Raw genomic sequence first — 19,609 nt, 5'->3', positions numbered from 1 at the left:
AACCAGATCATAGGGTTTGCCTTTCTTTCCTAATGTTGGCTTCATCAAGGAGATATTAAGCAGCAGAAAAAGCAGCCCTTTCCAACCATTCAGATTTTCACATTTCATTTCCTGTGGTTGCTCAGCAGATACTGTGATGCGCTTGAGAGTAATGTTTGTTTATGCTTGGACTTGTTCATGCCATAACTTGGTCATCTGCGTCACACTTAGCAGAGGCTATTATGGCATCTCTCAGTGGCCTTTAATGAACCAAGATGTGGCCAGAACAGCCCCATTTACAGGATTTCAGATGCTTTTTACTCTGTCATGGTATTTGTTGTGATGAAGATGATCAGCTCTCTGTTGCACACACACAGTCAGAGGCATCTGGTATTGGTGCTAGAACTTTGAAGTCAACCAGCCCCTTGTATTAAACCTCTCAGACAGTCAGTGTGTCTGGCCTAGGGTAAAATTAATGTCTAAGCTGCCCTTCAGAGCTCATAGTAGCTGGTATGTCAATGTGTATTGTGTTTGCACAGCAACCTGAGGCAAGAGGAGGCCAAGCACATCTACCAGTCCGTTATGCCCCTTCATAGCTGGCTGGCTCTAGAAACAGCTCAGTTTGATGTAATAAAGCCAAGAGTAAAACAGTTTCACATTGTTTCAATGCTTTGTTATTCTTCTTAAATTAAGAAGGCAACTAGAAAAAAAAAAAAAAAAAAGAAAAAAGATTATGTGAAGAGAAAATATAATTTTTCTTTATATTGTGTTTTGTTCCTGGTTTTGAGATTATCTAGATATACCTGGAGAAGGTTTAAAAAATGCAAAGATCATAAGTGATTACTTCTGCTGTAGTAAAGTGAGTGGCAACCATTGTTTCAGTCATACTTCTCTTTTGTGCACAGACAAAATTCCTTTTCCTGTTGTGAGACTCATGTTCTTCAAAATAATATTTTACAGCACTTGCCCTCATCATACATGCCACAAATGTTGTTTTCTTTGAAGTTTTATCTGAATTAAAATAGATCTGGTTATACAAACTAGTATATATAGGCAGGCACTTTTTCACCTTTTTTTTTTTTTTTTTAGCATAAGTAATACATGTTTGAGTCAAACCAGATATACATTAAATACCTACGGTAGTTGCTGAAAAACACACATGGCTATTTTTCACATACTCTCTTCATCAGAAGAATCCACAGCTTGTATTTGGCATTCTTGTCTTTTACCAGCTAATTAGTATGAAAATTCTGCCTCTGCCAGTAACTTTACTGTAACAGATGGTATTTCATACTGAAATTGCAAGACACCTCATGAGCCTGCTTTATTTAGCAATTTTAAAAGCACATGGTTCTGTAATTTACAGTTTTTCATGCATATCTCAGCATTTGGGAAAGCTTTTCAATCTGCAGTTCTGAAATAACACTAGTATGTTCCCAGTAGTTACCTTTTTTCCCAAAAAAAGGGTAAGAGGAAAAGCAAGGTGAGTCATCAGAGGGTTGAAAATTTTTTTCTTAAAAAATATATTTTTTTTATGGGTCTGTGGATTCTGGATATTATGTGATGCCAAATTGGATGGGCTGCTTTTTTCTCCACAATCCCTCGGCTATGCCTTCCCACCACCTACTCCACAACATCTGAGGGGTGGTTTAGAGGACTATGTCATCAGCAAGCTTACTTTAGCAAAAATTTTCCACTTGATTTAGGTCCCAGTGAATTGCTCATCACCCAGTAATAATGACAGCATAGGGGAAGGAGCAGAAACACATGGAAGGAAGGAGACAATGGGAGCATCATCATCCCCTTAATTGCCTTAGACTGGCTCATCCATGTCCTAAAACTGCACTCTTAATTCCTTCATAAAATCAAATACAAGAGAGAAATAGGAGGTGAGGCTCAGGTTTTACCTGTCCTAATGTTGAGTCGTCCTGTGCCCATACTCAGAACAATGAATATTTAAAAATTGGAGGTAGACTACAGTGTTACTTAGACACTTTAGAAATGATTGCCGTTATTTTTACTTGCTTTAATAGAACATTCGCCTGTCCACTTAGTTCTGCAGACTACTACATTTAATAATTACTTTGCAGTGGTTTTATTATTAAAAATAGAACAAATACAGGCTATCCACCTAAATGCCATCACTATAAAAGTTTTATTTTTATTTTATTCTGATGAGGGATAAAACAAACAAGAAACTTGTGCTACTATGCTACTCCCATACAAAATGGCATTTTTCTTTAGATCTACACAAAGGTCATGTAGGTAAAGCCAAAAGAGATTGAGTACCTAATTACATATAGATATCCTTCTAATGCAGATCCCTATCCTCTTGTCTGCTTCATGCTTGAGAATCTATCACCTGTCTTTAGGGCACTAAAATCATGGCTTTATTGTAGGAATACTACATTAGGGAAGGGGAAAGCTCAACAATAGAAAAGATATGTCAATTGCTTTTTAAGGTAGAGGCTATTTTAGCTTGTCCTTCTGATTTATTAAGTCCCTCCTAAAAGTAAATCATACCTGGAGTTGATATTAAGAATCTATCAGTTAAAACTTCTTAGGTTTTGACCTCCAATGTTTCCCTTACAAAATCTGTGAGCATGGGTCCTCTTTTGTCCTCGGTAATTGCCAATGGGAATGTCAGTGGGGAGAAAGATCTAATTTCCAAAATAACTTTCATTTAAGGAGAGGAGTATCTGCCAAAGAAGAGAATGGTGTTGGTTGGGTTGTGTCTGATGAAGAAAAGAAATGGGTGGTCAGCTTTGAACTCATAAGAAATTGGGCGACTCAAAGGCATTACAACAACCTGTGTGGCAGCAGCCGCTTCAGTGCCCTCTTCATTCACTTCCACAGATGACGTATGAATGGCCTTGGACATAACCAGGCCATCTTTTGTAGAGATTCCTGATAAATCTGCTTTTCCCCAGTCAAAAACATTCATCACTCCCATCTTCTGGAGAGTTTTGTTGAGAACGTAACTCTCGTCCATCTTGAACTGGGGCAGGTATACCTTCACTGTCAGCTGTTGCATCTTATCCAGGCTGGTCCATTCTGCTAGTTTTTCATATGTGAGGGTGTTTTCAAGCTGTAGGGGGTTATTGATAATAATAACAATAACACTGCAATGAATGAAAAGAAAAGATAAAAAGGTTCTGTTTTCCCCATTATTTTTTTGACCATACTGGAGCAATGTTAAAGTATTGCTCTGTATTCATCCCTTTTCATATGTAACTAGAAAGTAAAGAAGGCATTACCTGTTCTAGGCCAGTAAAGTCTTCATGCACAACTTCAGGAAGAAGAATAAGCATGCTTAGTTCATTATTAAAGTAAGGGAGCTCTATCACTTTAATTTTTGGTTCCTCTACGATGGCCAGCTTAAAATAACCTTCCTGAAACATCATCTGCACTGTCTTTCTCTCATTCTGGAACACAAAAAACAGATGAAACAGAAAATACAGAAATGTTCACCCTGGTTGTGATTGCTTTCGGTACTGAAATTAGAGTTCAGTACAGAAAACATTGTTTACTCTGACCAGAGCTTATTGTACTTGTAGAATTGACATGTTCCTCTCTCTGAACTGTAGCTCCAAAGAAGTTATCCAATTTAAACAGTGTAAAAACTACTTTTCCATTTGTACTTGTGACAGTTTACTTTACTTACAACTCTCTTTACTTTCTTCTTTTCTGGCATGTCAAATGAGAAACAAATCCATGAATATTATTGAAAATGTCCTTTGGATTAAAATAAAATAATTAATTGTATCAAATATGAACTGAAATTCTTCATGAATAATTGAAATTCTTCATGAACTCTGAGATTATTTGACTCTAGACATTTCTTTTTTCCTGAAAACAAACATTTTGTTGTTTGCAAATAGTAAAAGAAGAATAGATTCATCGAATTCAGTTCCAAAAGCAAGCTATTTTGAAATAGCTTTTAGTTGTGAAATCTCCAACAAAGCCAGAGCATGTACTCAGTGACTTTGACACAGTTGGGATCTTATCTATGCAAGAACCACTTCCGATGTGAATTGATAGAAAAAAATGACATACTTGATTTTCGAACCAGAGAGAAGGCATAGGACTCTAGTGTTTTAGCTGAAGAATAATGTCTTGTCTTGAGAAAACAAAGAGGAGGAAAGATTCCATCTGTTCTTATAGAAGACAGGCATCTGACTTCCATCCCCCAGCTGCTTCATTTCCTGCCCATACTGTACCTTGTTCAGTCTGAAATATGTTTCCTTGGTATCTTCCTTCTTAAATTCTACTGCCCACTTTCCTTTAAAATATATGGCATTGACCAGCACAAGTACAGTGGAGGGATCAATAGAACCAGCAGCAAATAGGTCTTTGATTTTACCTTTAAAAATAATGAATTAGGAAGAATTTTTACTTTTTGTTTTTTGTTTGTTTGTTTGTTTCAGGCAATCAGTTGCATTTAACTATTAATTACTCCCATAAAACTGATAAGTGGTATAGTGGCTTCAAATAAATAACAAAAAGTTTATGTAGAGCTCCTGAAGCCAGGAACTCAAGGCATTTTTGTGCTTCTTCCTATATTTATTTCCTATTAAGCAAATAAACAAATAAATAAATGATGCAGTAAGTGTTTAATATATAAAAATATGGCTACCTTGGGGAAAAAAAGATGGAAACTGAAATTTAGATCCAATACTCCTAATGGTTTGTGTGCAACCAAACAACTTGCACACATTCTTTACCTTTTGTCTCATTTTCCACCCAGAAGTTGATTTTCTCTCTGGCTTCTTCCTTAGTATATTTAAAATCAACTGCTTCCAGCTCTGCTCTATAGAATTTCTTTGTGGAATCCAAATATTGCTGGAAAGCAGAAATAGTAGAATTTCATCACGACATGATAATTTTTATAAGATTGATAATTTCATGGCTTCAAGATAATTATGTGTTGTAGATCAACAAGAAATAAATGAGTAAAAAAGGCATATAAATTAAAAAATCTTTGAATTAACTCAAGATACAGTTTTTAGAGAGATATTATTTACAATAAACCATGCTTGCAAATATATTTTTTCTGTATTTTCAATCTGTACTGAGCAGCAGAAATGTCTCATCACAGTAAAAAATACCTAAAACCAAAGCCTGGTACCTTTCCTTAAGCTTATATATCATTGTTATGTTGCCTGTCTTCTCCCACCTCACAAATTAAAAAAAAAAAATGTCTTATTTTGGAAAAATTAACCACGATGTATAACATCACAATGAAATATGCTTTACTCTGCATAGGTATATACATGGTAAAACTTATATCTTGTATTAATTATAAAACTTTTCCAGGCTGCTCGGCACCTTCTTCTGGCTTTGAAATTTCTCCCCATGCCTAGAAAGCAAAAGTTTGGAAGCAAAATAAAGTCTTGACTTGAAAGCAGAAAGGTGGTTACAGAGCTAAAACAGTGCTGTTCCTACCAACACACTCACAAACACCTCAGATCTGGTTTCTTGAGGAAATTGTCTGTATGCAGTTGCACTACTTGGACTGTCAGTGTTCCCCAGTAAATTTCTGGGCTGCTAAAATGGACAGTACAGCCACTCACCTGGAAGAACGGGTAAGTGATTTCTCCAAAGAGCCTGTTGGCAGTGGTGAGAAAGCATCCTGGGCTGGGTTCACCGACTGCAGCTAACAGTGCCTGGAACTGGGAATGGACTCCTCCAGCTTCTTCACACTTCAAACAGGAAAATGTAAGTTTCTTAGTAGGTTTGCACTTCCTAGTGAAGAGCTGCACCTGCGGGTGAGTTGTAGCCTCTCCATGTATGAGAAGCCTGATATTGGCGTTGGAATAAATGAATCGGGACACCACCTCTAACCCTGTACCTTATTTACAGAGTGACAAAATGATGCCTCCTCAGGCCCATGCTAGTCCACTTCCAAATCACATTGTATTGTACAGTGATCGCTCTGTGCACACTGAGCAAAAATCTGATAGCTTAGAGCCTGAGAGGAGCAAGCTCCAATGTGCCTCTGGCATGCCCTGTAGACAAACCTTTGCAGCCGGCTATTTAAGCACTTATATATATATATATATTGTTGTTGTTGTTGTTAGAAACCTGTAATGAGTAGGCTTAACTGTTGAAAAGTGTGATTTCACAAGGCCTCTTATATAAATAATGAAAGAACTTTAATAAGCAGCTCTGAGAATCCAGACAGAGGCTGGTCAGCCCTGCTGTGCTTTCTGATTAAGAGATGGGTTGCATGGAAGACACCTGACAAACCAGCACCTGTAGTTTCATCTCAGAGCCACCACTGTCTTACCTTCTCAGAAGGATATCTGGTTCTCTGGGTTGTATCACTCAAAACTTCACCAAAATGAAATACCTGCCAAGTAAATGTTGGGTGAATGCAACTGCAGGATGGTACCTCAAAGTTGAGAGAGAGTTGCAGACCTATCCCAGACACATTAAGTGGGGAAAGTCCAGTTCATCCCTTATGATGAGGTCCTTGCAAATGAACAATATTTTTAGAGGGTGAACTCATGACATTTCACAATCTTTCTTCTTGGGAAAGAAGAACTTGGGTCTTCTTGGGCAGAAAAGTTAGAAGGTCATACCAAAGGGAACCATCACTTCTGAGCCTTGGACAGCTGAGTGATACATTCAAAATACTTTTGAGATGCTCTATGATTCTATGTTGTTTTTGTTTTATCACTAATATATTCATTGACTGAGCAGTTGCTATAACAGAGTTTAGTTGGAAAAAATAAAAATACTATTAGGAATACCACAAGATTTATATATATATATATATATATATATATATATATATATATATATATATATATATTTTTTTTTTTTTTAAGGCACTGTGTGTGCTTGCACATTGTGTCTTTGGAAGCTTAGGAACTGTATCAGACTGCACTATCAGCCAAGAGTGCCAGGAGAGCAAAGCAAACCCACCTTCTCTATCTGTTTGAGTGTGTTGCCCCTGGCACCGAGAAGAACCATTCCAAAGGCAGCTGAGAGACTCAGTGGTGAGAAAAAGATGTTTTCATTTCTTTTCATTTTGCTCAGCTCTTTGAAAAAGTCCAGACAGAACTTGGCATTGGCTGCACAAAGCGAGCCCATCGTGATGTTGTCAATGCCTGCAACAAGGGAAACAAATATTTAGTTTTCTAGTCCTTATGCCTGTTAATGTTAGATACTGTGGTACAGCATAGAAGGGTTTTCTGGAGTAGCTCGGCTGAATTGCTCACAGAAGATTCCTGACTAGCCATGTCTGGGATTTCACAGTGAAATTGAGTTTGAAGCAGTTTATCTGAAAATCAGCAGCCTGAATGGCAGAAGAAACATATTTATAGAAACAGTATTCTAGGTTCAGCTGTTTCTTATCCCAGGCAATAGTTATAACTCTTTTAATTAAGCCTAACCTTGTCATAACCACAGTGCCAGCTCACTTTATGGCCTGAGCTTTCTTGCCTCAAGTCATGTAGGCATAGTACTTACCAATTACTCTCCTTAATGACACCTTATGCTCTGTATCTCTCTAAAAACTTTGTGCATATTAATCAACTGTGCCTCACATGCTGTGTCTTTACGAGAATGGTTGCTCAAAAAGCATTCCACAGAAAACTGAACTACAGAAAAGCTGACTTAGCAATATTTTCAACAAAGGCATATTATGCATTATTGGAAAATCCCAGTCATATACTTTATTTCACCTGACGCTTTAACATTTTTCCTTGATATATAGTTCAGTTACAATCAAACTTATTACTAGGAGGAACTCTTGAATGTACTCTTTGCTTCACATTCTTAGACCCAGGATAGAGTAGATCCCATTTTTATGAAAGTCTTTTCCCTCTGTTTTCATACAGTAATGTGATTTAGAGATATCTGATCACTGAGAAATTCAGTCCAGCATTTTATAGATTCCAGCTATTCTAGGTCCCTTTGTTTTCATTGTTATTGCATCTGAATAACTTTCTCCACCCATGCAGAAGATACCTTTCCCCTCTTCCACAGGAAAAATTAAGTTATCAGTGTATATATTTATAATATAGCCCAGTATAGAAAGATTATACTTTCATAAATTACCAACCTGGGTCATGCAGAAAAAGTGAGAAATGGTTTGGTTTTAATCTTCTTTAGAAACACACCTGGTACAAGTTAAGCATAGCTTTATCACACAACTCATAAATTTTAATACAATCCAAAGCATTGCATAGCATCTTGAAAATATTCTTAGTTCTTCAAGGTGATACATACAATATATTTATGCTAGGCAGATGTGTACATCACTAATGTATATATTAATCTTTAGACACGTCCTCGACATATCATCTGCAATGTGAAGGTTAGAATTAAAGGTCAGGGAGATAGTTACCTTCTCCTCAGGAGTGATGGTGTCAATTTGACTGTAAGGCTTGATGTCAGGGTTGCTAGAGCAATAGAATATAAAGCCATTGCCACTCCCAGTGGCAGCATAATTTCCATTCATGACAAATCACATTCCTGTCTGTTGCAAATGGTTAGGATAATTAGGGGACCTTTAGTGGGATCTTGAACTTTTTCTTATCTCCAGGAATTCAGAAAAAAGTCACAATTTTAAATGCATAGTTACATAAATTAAAAATAAAATAAAATACCTACTTATTCAAAGAAAACTACTAGAAACAAAGGAATTTTCAGACATTTTACTTGTAAAAATAAATTCTAAAAACTTTGATGCATGTTGCTATTAAAAATCATACCACCAAATTCAAACACAGATGTTTATGTAATGGAAATTAATTATTAAAGTTTCTGCAGGTGGAACAGTAGGAAGGGAAACAAAAATACAGAATATGAATTACTGAAGTACCTATTTGGCCAATTGTGGCATAAGGCAATGATTCTAGAAGAGAGGTAGGGGAATTCCCTTTGCTTGCTCCAGTTCCATGCTTCTGAAGACTTCTTTCTTGAAGATGCCTTCCAGGGAGTTTTACCTACCTGTTCTCTTTTTCAACTGGAAATTCCTTCTTCCTTGTCCTTCATGGAGAAGAGGAATGTAGCCATTTGTTCCAGAATTTTTTGAATGCCTAACAGGTTGGAAAACAGTAGTTTGCTTTCATTTGCATGACACCCTAGAAGAACAGGCATGGTGTGTGCACAGAATGACAATGCCACGTGAGCATGTTACGTATGCTGCAGCCGAGCACTTTGCAGTTGTTGCAGTGATGTGGCTCAGACCATGTGTGTTCATGTCACATGCAGACTAACCCAGGCACACCTGGGATGCTGTGCTTCCTGCAGAGACACTGCAGCAGGAACTCCCCATGTATCAACTGCTCTTCCTTAGTTTTTCCAGGTCTGTTCCTCTGCTGGGGATTCCTGATGTTTCTGCTGTAAATGGGGAAGGCTTTCATGGCATGAGAGGCAAAACATAGGAAAGCTCTCTCTGTCTGCACAGTTGTCTTTCAAACCTTTGCATGCTGCCGATGTGCTTACAAAAAAGCTGGACTAGTTTTGTCCAGGCAGGCTTTCCACAAAATACTGATGTGTCAGCCAAGCTTAACCCAGGACTTCTCATTGCTCCTCATTTTCATCAGTGACTGAGGAATTCTGGTCCTTACCTTACAATGCTTCAGCAAGGCATATGCAGCACGGACAGAGCAACATAATTATAAGAAGTAGTACATTTCTGGGGTTATTTTCCTGAAAAAAATGTCTTCCTTCACATTTATGTTGATATGGCGTGTGGGTGGGTAAGTATTTGCATGTGTGTGTGCAAGCACAGGTGCTTACAACAGTGTTTTCTAAGAAGTGCTTAGTTATCACTACTAACATATACTTAGGTATCAACCCAATCAGATAGTAGGCTTCTCTGTTTAGGAAGCTCTGAAGGCAGTTTCAAATCAGTTGTAAAATTTTCATGAGTTTATTTCCTTTACAGTTTGAATTGCTCCATGTAGTGATGGATCATTTTAAGTGGACCACTTTCTGTCAGTGCTTACAATTATAATTAATGAAAGAGATGAACTGGAATTAGTTCCCAGAAAGGAATATTTTTTTGCTATTTTTGTAGTCTCCTGATACTTCCTGTTCCTTCTAGGTAAGTAAAATGCAGCTTAGAGAGTGGGTTAGTATAGTATATTCCTGTGCTTTTTCTAAAATACAGTAATAGAGGGGGAAAAAATATAACAAAGCAGGTAATAAACCCCATGGGACCAACCTGTTTGAAATGTCTTGCTCTTTTTCCGTGAATGCTCCTCAAACCACAGCATACTTCTGCTCAGGGCATTGGTTCAAGCTCATTGAAAGATGTAACAGACGCTCTAAGGCCTTCTTGTTCTCTGCACTCTAGTTTTTGCTGCTTCTTTTACTCTTTGCTAGATGATAATGACTATCTCCACTGCCAGATTCAGCAAAGGCTGGTGTGCCCTCAGCAAAATCTTCTCTCTAACTTGGCCTCTTTAAGGAGGTACCAAAGCTTGCCTTCACATGACTTCTGTCATGGAGATGCCTGGGAAGAAGATGCTTATTTCCCACTCTGTCCACAGGGTAAAGGGGTCCTGTCTTGGATAAACAGGGCCCCCATGCCCTGAAGTGATCTGCAGCTTTTGTGGAGTCAAATCTCCCAGGAACTAGGGACCTTCTTATGCCCCAAGCTGGTTTTATGGTAGCCACAAGCAAAATGAATCACTCCACAGCATTTCTGAATGTTTCTTGATTCAGGAAGAGGGAGACATAAGCAAAATGGATGTCTCCAGAAAAGGGAGAGAATCAGACACCAGTTAGTGACTTCCCGCTCACTCCTGATGCACCCTGCCCGGGCAGCCAAGCATGGGCCTTCTCCTTGCCACTTGTTTGCTTTTCCATCCAAGAGTTCATCTTCCCTCTAGAGGCTTCAGCAGCACAAATGAAGTCCACAGCTTCCAGCTCTGCATGGTACAGGGCCCTAGTGAACTCCAGGTATTGCTACAAACCAGGGAAGACAAGCTTTCTCCCAATCATAAAAACTTGTGCTGAGTAGTTGTCACTTACCTGAAGGAACCAAAAAGTCACTAGAGAAGTGGTTGATGCCCAATGCCTGTCAGTGTTCAAGATTTATTTGGATAATGCCCTCATGAATATCTGTTTTAACTTTTGGTTACCCCTGCTCTGATCACGCAGGTGGACTTGATGATATTTGAAGGTCCCTCCCAGCTGAACTAGTCTAGTCTAGTCTAGTCTATGCTTCCAATATTATCTCACATTTCCAGTGTAGTTCTTGGTTCCTGGACTGGCTGTGCCTAGCATCTGATGAAGATGAAGCACCTACAATGTAAATGTAGTGTAAATCTATGTAATCAGATAAAAGAACACACAGAGAAGGTATCAAGGCTACACAGACGCTTCACAGATGCTGCAGATCACACAAGTGTGTATGGAAAGAAAAGCTTTGAGACCCGTAGCTGCCACCTGCCTCTTTTGCTTCACTCTGTTTGAAGAGTATGGTCTGGAGATATCTACCACAGAAAGAAGGCTCCAGGCCTTTTTTCATTTCTACATGGAACCCCCCACTAGCAACTCCTGGAAGAAAGGCAAAGAACCTACCTTCTCCATCTCTTTTGCTGTGTTGTCTCCAGCACCCATCTGGACTATGCTCAGGGCAGCTGAGGTGTTCAGTGGGGAGAAGAAGATATTCTCATTTCTTTTTACTTTGATCAGTTCTTTGAAGAAGTCCAGGCAGAACATGGCATTGGCTGCACTGAGTGTGCCCACTGTGACAAGGCCAAGGCCTGCAACAGCACAGCCATGGAATTAATTTCACAACAGAGTCCAAAGCCACCATGCTGGAAATGGGGAGCCTCTCCCAGGCACCTCAAGCACCCACGTGCTTCCAGAAGCAGGTTTCAGACCACACTTAGCACTTCAGAGCAAAGTGCAAACCACCCCCTGACCCCAACATCCATCTCTGGACAAATCTCCCTCCTAGGTGTAACCTGACCTACCCTGGTCTGCTCTATACCCACATACATGCCCTTAATTTTTCTTCTAAAGGCTGAACACTCTGGTCATATGGCTTTGTACGCAACACCTTTTTCTTTGAGGACTACTACACAGTTTAGTAGCATTACTCAGCCTTCAGACACTGTACTTCTTTGAAGTCGATTGTGTAAAACCTTTTCCCCTTTGATTATTGCATAAAACATGAAGCATGTTGTATAAAAAGAAGCAACAGAGAGGCCAGAAAATTGCATTTTCAATCTCAGCCATACAATAATATGGAAAGGCCTTCTTCTGCCTCCCACGGCTGAGGTGGCAATTTCATAAGCTGCCTGGCAATTCTAAGATTGCTGCCTTGCCATTTATCTCCTTTTGCCTTTTAAGGGAAAGAAATTACCAAATTCCTTTCTGCTGATGGATGAAGTTATTCACTGAAGCAGATCATTTGGCTTCCTACAGCCTGGACTTTCCACACGCACAAAACGTAGAAGTTGTCCCTGTGAGAACAAGTCCTGCAGCCTGCACCCGTGCATCACTATGACACGCTTTGATCCTGTCCCAGGTCTCCTTCCAGTCCTGACCCTACCCCGAGGAGAGTGAGAGCTGAGAGAGCTACCTTCTCCTGGGAAGAACTGACTCTGGCTGCTTCTTTGGTGAGGAGGGCGGTGGCCTGTCTCATACTAGGTGGAAAACAACACCACGTAGTCAGGCTCCCTGCGCAGGTTTTTCTGAGTAAGGAGAGTGCCTGGGGAAATAAAGGGCTGGCAGCCAGGGTACCAGGAGCCTGGCTTCTCCTGTACCACAACAGAGTGGAAGTCATGATCCAGAATCTTCTGGTTTTCACCCTCTGAAACATGTGGGGAGAGAAGGAAAATGTTTTTCTCCTCCCAGGGATGACGCACCCTATAGATGTGGCTGCATCTCATTAGTGTGCACTGCTGAATCGTCTCAAAGATGTGCCAAGTATCTGCAGGAAGCATACAATAACAGGAAGAGAGAAACCGAATGTATATATATACATGTATGTGTGTCTATATATATATATATATATATATATATATAAAAGTGACTCACAGCATTCAGAGGGGCACTTCTCCCTCTCACTGAAGGATTTGTGTGTTTATGGTAACCTTGTCTCCAGGAAGCCCTGATCCTCTTGTGGCAGATGATGGAACTATAAGTACAACATGCTTTTCTTCTTTAGCCCCAGCCTTCCCAGAGAGGTGCAACATTCCCAATGGTGATCCAGCAGCTTCTCTGCCTGAAGACAGTGAGAGCACTGTGCTGAAGCAGCTCTTAAATTCAGACCAGTGCTCCAGGCCCCTCCAAGGAAGCACATGGGTTTTCCCCATGATGCCAAAGAGAAATGGACACTGCAATCAGAGCACTTGCAGCTGGGGTGCTCAGCTCTGGAAGTATGCTGCTGTACTCCAGCTATGGATTTAGACTCCCACCCACTAGATTTTCACCACAGTTTTTAGCAGAAGTATGTGGGGAGCTTGAGGCACATGTGGTTTTGCCTTGGGCTTGAAATGCATCAGGCTCTTATTGATCTCCATGGTCATTGTCACTGCACTTTTCACAGAATCACAGAATCATCTAGGTTGGAAGAGACCTCCAAGATCATCTAGTCCAACCTCTGACCTAACACTAACAAGTCCTCCACTAAACCATATCACTAAGCTCTAAATCTAAACGTCTTGGATGGCTTGCACAAAACAACAAGCCAAAAAGGCATCAAGGAGGAGTTGCTCCTGGCTGGAGGCACAGGAGATACACCAAAGGCCCCTGGGTATGTCTTCCAGGATCCTTCCTAATCATTGTCATTCATGAGCAAGGAAACAAACACCACACTAGCAAAACAATTCCTCTTAGCTTTCAGTCCCAGAGGCTGTTCTGCTTCAGGAGCAGCAAAAGTGGTATTTATACTATTCCCTCCACCAGGTGTCCAGAGGCTGGTTGTGGTCTGAGTGTTGCATTTATTTTAGGCCAACATGCATCTGTGCTCAGCAGTGCTCCAGGCGTAGTAGTGTATTTCGCACAGGGGACCAGCAGCTGACTTAACTGAGCAAAATGCAGCTAATTTCCAGTATAGATATCACATGGTCATCACACTGATGTATTCAGAAAATAGGAGCTGGTGGATATGGTACTAAGAGGGAACTTCCCCCGTCATGAAATTCTGGATTGAGAAAGCGTTTCCCCTCAGTGGTCAGCCCTCTGTCACTCACTAAGAGAATTTCTCCCTCTGTAGAATGAGGGCTGTAGGAATGGAAGCAGGAGGCATTACAGACATAGAAAAATCTTTCTCCAAGCCAAACATTTTACAGTCTTGAAGGAGTGTGGCTGTTCATCCACATTTCAAACACTAGTGCTTTGGGGAAGAGCTTTCCTTGAAAAGTTTTTCAGCAATACTAAGAAACAAAACAAAAACACCACCCACAAAAAGCCCCACAACTTTCCATCTGATACTATTTTTAGAAGGCAGATTGAGATAAATAAATCTGTAGGACAAGTAAGTTCCTGGTGGGGGTGCTGCATTACCCTGCCCTGTGCTTTTAGTTCATGAATGACATATAACGCACTAGAATGGCAAGGCACAAGACATATGGCAAGAGATGGAAAAGCACTGAGATACTTTAGTATCTTGTGTACCTAGGGCATGTGCTCAGCACAGCTTCTTCGCAAGGCATTGCTCAAGATAAGAAGACGTTAATGAGAATATGCAAAAGAGCACCTTCTGTAGGACCTTTCCCATCATGTTTAAAATAGATAGGACATGTTTGGAAAAGCTGGACTCTCTAAACTGTATCAGTCAAGTGAGGGAGTGGTGTGAAACAATGTGGGAGCTGTGTAGATAACAGTGCTCTTACACAAAAGCAGTGACATGCTGTCTCAGAATTAAGAACACATCATTTCATGCCTGAGGATTTGGTTGAAAAAGTAGTACCACAGCACCCTCTGAAGAGTATAAAAGAAGCTCATAATAGAAGTATTATGAGTGTTATTAAGAAGTTAAGGCAAGATTCATGCTATCAGAAAGATATAGAGCAAAATAGCAGGGCTAGGGAGTCATGCTATCAGGGCTAGGGAGGTGATCGTCCCCCTGTACTCAGCTCTGGTGAGGCCGCACCTCGAGTACTGTGTTCAGTTTTGGGCCCCTCGCTACAAGAAGGACATCGAGGTGCTTGAGCGGGTGCAGAGAAGGGCGACGAAGCTGGTGAGGGGCCTGGAGAACAAGTCCTACGAGGAGCGGCTGAGGGAGCTGGGCTTGTTCAGCCTGGAGAAGAGGAGGCTCAGGGGCGACCTTATCGCTCTCTATAGGTACCTCAAGGGAGGCTGTAGCGAGGTGGGGGTTGGCCTGTTCTCCCACGTGCCTGGTGACAGGACGAGGGGGAATGGGCTTAAGTTGAGCCAGGGGAGTTTTAGGTTAGATGTTAGGAAGAACTTCTTCACTGAAAGGGTTGTGAGGCACTGGAACAGGCTGCCCAGGGAAGTGGTGGAGTCACCATCCCTGGAAGTCTTCAAAAGACGTTTAGATGTAGAGCTTAGGGATATGGTTTAGTGGAGGGCTGTTAGCGTTAGGTTGGAGGTTGGACTCGATGACCTTGAGGTCTCTTCCAACCTAGAAAATTCTGTGATTCTGTGATTCTGTGAAATAGTACTCTATTATTGTTAGGATATTGACCTATATGGATACTTTTTTTCTGTTAAAGTATTACTGGATTACAACAATGGTCCTAGGAGCAGAGACTGGAAACCAGAACTCACATAGAAGATGTCCTAGTTGCTGAACTGTAAAGTTATCAGTCCTTGAATTTCCCACTTGTGTCATTAAGTTTCATTCATTCAAGTTAGAGCAGAACTTCAAAAGCAGGGTGTGTATTTCTATGTATTTTTTCCACTGAGTCTACGCTAAAACCCAGTGCCTGACAGTGCTTGGTGCATTCCTCTGGAAGATGCAGGCTTGAATTCTATCAAGGATATGGGATTCACTGAAGATAGGTCATTCACCTCCTGAGCCACGTGATTTCTCCACTGTAGAAGTTATGTACCACTTTCACTTAAAAACATGAAGTCTGATCTAATGGCATTTTCAGGGAGCCTTCTTTGAATAGGTATGCTTTGAATTCATTTACTAGATGCTCTCCTGTGGTGGTTTTACCGTGCTGGGCAGCTAAACCCCACAACCGCTCTCTCACTCCCCCTCCTTTAGATAAGGAGGGGGAGAAGTAAAGCAAAGAACAACTCACGGGTTGAGATAAGGATAATTTAATTAAAGGGAAATAATTATAATAATTAAATAAAGACTACCATGAACTAAACAATTTAACTAAGGGGAAATAAAAGGGAAAGGGGAAAAAGGGAGGAAAACAAACAAACAAAATAAATGAAAGCTATATGGAAGTGCAGAGGAAAGAAATCACTCTCTACTTCCCACAAATGAGCGATGATTGACCACGTCCTTGAAGCAAGGCCTCAACGCACGCAGCCGGTGTTCGAGAGGAGGACCGACGTCTTCTCAACGAGAGCCCACCCCTCCCCTCTTCTTCCTGTTTCCACCTTTTATTGCTGAGTGTGACACCACATGGTATGGAATATCCCTTTGATTGGTTTAGGTCAGCTGCCCTGGGGATGTTTCTCTCCTCACTTTTTGCCCACCCCCTAGGAGGGTTAGAGAAAGGCCCAATGCTGTGCCACTGCTGCTCAGCAGTAGACACAACACTGGTGTGATAACACTGCTGTTCCAGCTACAAGTACAGAGTACGGCACTGAATGGGCTGCTGCCGGGAAAGTTAACATTCCAGCCAGACCCAGTACATCTCCAGAGACCTGTGCTTCAGTCCATTTTGTTCCTGGATTTCAGCATGGGGAAAGCACCTCATTGCTCACATCAAGGCAGTTCAGAGCAAGCAAAGGAAAACGCCAGCTGCTAGAGAATTTACAAAAGGTGAAAATAAAATGCCTACAAATTTTGGATACTTACACATGCACGGTAAAAGAGAAATTTTCATTTAGATGGGTTTTTGGAGATATACGCTTAAAGCCAGCCTATGTTTTGTTTAGGACAGCCACATTCTTATTTTGAGTATTCAGATTCTCCTTTCTGAAGTCATCCATAATTCTGCATATTAAACATGTTCTTCACTAATTCTCCATTACATATACCTGGAAAACTACAGTCAGGAAGTGTGATTTCTGAATCTGGTTTTCATAAAATACTATGAATACTATGATGTAGTACCTGCTAGAAGCAATTATAATACCATATAGAAAACAAGTGCACTTTATCAAGAAAATAGAATCAAGGATTTACTAAGAGACAAATTTTTAATAAATATGGAAAATATAAGTCAAGGTTACCTCAATGCCTTTCCTGTGTGATTAACTCTACAGATGGAGCAGAATAGCACCTTGTAATAGGGCAGAAGGTACATTTGCAGGCTCAGTTTTTTACACCATCACTTCCACAAATAAACAATGCAAAATGCACATTGCAAAGCAACATGTTCGATTTGCAGAAACACAAGTAGGTTGTTTCACACTAATCAATCATTTGCGTACAGAAAGCAATAACTGCTTGCAGAAAACTACGTGCAATCAAAATGCAACACATCACCATGGCAGATCAATGTATATTCAAGCAAAATGGAGTAGCTTAACTTAAATACCTAAGAGACTTCTTAAATAATGCTTTGCTGTCTGCCCAGCAGTGAGATGCTTTGCCTCAAGAAAGATAAACCTACACCTGGCACTGGATACCTTGTTTGACAAAAAGACATTCCTTTCCATTTCCTCACCTTTTGCCTTTAGAAGCTACAGGTGCCAGACTAAGCAAGTATTTGTTTGGGGTGGTGGTAGCATTGATCTAACATGAAGAATTAGTGAAATGTGATCACAGGAGGTCAGGGTTCTGTGGGGGCCAGGACCTCCGCTGGTGGACCAGGCAGGGCCTGGCAGCCAGACCCCGTCCTAGCACCCCAGACAGGATTAGGGCAGAAGGGGCACCAGGGCAGGGGTTTCCCTTCTGTTTTGCTCAAACCACAGTTTTGGCCACCTCGGCCCCCACCATGTGACTTTTGTGGCTGTGTTTTTGAATTAATGTGTATTTGGCTGCACATGCTGAGTGAAAGGATGGGCCCCCTGGTCAAGAGGTTTTGTGGGGACCTGGGGCTGAGGGGTGGCATGCTGATCCACAGCGTGGGGCTCAGGGCAGGGCAGCAAACAGGCCAGAGCCCAGCTGTTTGCAAAGGGGACGCCTGCCCCTCTGGATCCTGCTCTGTGCCCCTCGCCCAGCGCAGAGCCCATTCCTGCAGCTGCAGAAAGGCTTCAGGGCTAGGGTCTCCTGGCAGCAGCCAGCCCAGGCCAGGCACACTATATAGAGGGACTACAGGCCAGGCACTGTATAGAGGGACTTTGTCATCCCAAACAGATGGTTTCAAGCTGCCAAAAGGCTATAAAGTGTTTTTTTTTCTTCAGGGAATTAGCCTTCCTTTCCAAATTCATGAGATTGTGGCAGCAGTAAAATGGCTGCTACTGCAGGTAGCAGGAACAGCCCAGCTGCAGACCCTTGCTTCAACAGGCTCGCCCCACTGCCCAGCCCAGAAATGCACCTGCTTAGTTGGTACTAAAAGGAATCTTATTGCAAAGTCCCTCTCTATTTCTTTCACTTTTATTACTAAGCTCCTGTGTTTTCAAATAGCAGCGAACACAGATCCATTCCCTCTGCCCACATACAGGGTTGTTGGAAACTTCAGCTTAATTTCTTGAAAATCAAGGATGCTGAAAAAGGTTATGCTGGGGGCTTAAAACTGTGTTCATTTCTGAGAAAAGACTGGAATAAAGGGATTTATTTTTTTTTCTCCCTGTGGCATTTGACACTTCATCATGGGAATCCCTGCCCCTGCCTTTTCAGAAACATCATCAATGTTTGAGGCTGTGGTGCTCAGAACTTCCTCAGGGTATGTAAATACTCCATGATGACAACTTTAGGTAATAAAAACATAGTTTAGTAGGCGATCTGTGCCATCAGCCTCCTGAACAGAAACGTGAATGCAACCTGGGGAACCACTGCTTACGTTGTACCACACCTTCAGATTATACAGTAAGGATAGTTTGTTTATTTAACTCTATTATTGGCCTGTTCTTGCTCAAACATCACTCACTCCTATTTCCTAGACTTTCTTGTCCAAAGAGCCCCAGGTAATTCATGGTACGTAAACTGTGGTAATCGTGAATGCAGAACGTTAGAGTGCTGTACGCTCAATTATATGACTAATGGCTAATGCATACTTTCCTTTTTATGGGTCATAAAGCAAGTTGCAAATGGTAATTTGTTAAACCTCATATAGAAACTTTCTGAGGAAGATGTTACTCATCTTAAATGAGCACATTAACAGTTATGTCTCCCTATCAGTCATCAGCAAATTCTGTTTTTCTGTAGTTGTCCCACAAACTAAATTTTTTTCCAGGTTAAGTTTAACTGTGATTTCTTGGATTTACATTGCTCTTCACAAAACTTGATTCCTCAGAGCAGGAGAGGAACTTCTCTATAAATGAATCATTAAAATTCACCAGACAGCAGTACACAAGGAAGAAAACAAATTTCTCAACAGTTCCAGGCTACAGCTTTCCACATCAGTAACTTCAGGGAGGTGCTTTAGACTGTTTTTATCCTATTTTTTGGTAC

General features: G+C 40.9%; 1 protein-coding gene across 1 annotated transcript; it reads right to left on the bottom strand.

Annotated features, from left to right (window-relative positions):
• Positions 1–2,662: 2,662 nt before the first annotated feature.
• Positions 2,663–19,131, bottom strand: LOC309875699 (serpin B4-like; the record flags this gene model as incomplete). The annotated part of the gene is made up of 8 exons (XM_082755373.1): positions 2,663–3,067; positions 3,237–3,404; positions 4,200–4,342; positions 4,704–4,821; positions 5,553–5,681; positions 11,185–11,247; positions 11,527–11,711; positions 19,086–19,131. 8 exons carry the CDS (start codon positions 19,129–19,131, stop codon positions 2,663–2,665), a joined length of 1,257 nt encoding a protein of 418 aa, XP_082611499.1.
• Positions 19,132–19,609: the final 478 nt, after the last annotated feature.

This window comes from Aythya marila (assembly GCF_965140915.1).
Source record: "Aythya marila genome assembly, chromosome: 2".
Lineage (NCBI taxonomy): Eukaryota > Metazoa > Chordata > Aves > Anseriformes > Anatidae > Aythya > Aythya marila.
The sequence above is the reverse complement of the archived record's forward strand: the minus strand, read 5'-3'. Positions and strand labels throughout refer to the sequence as shown.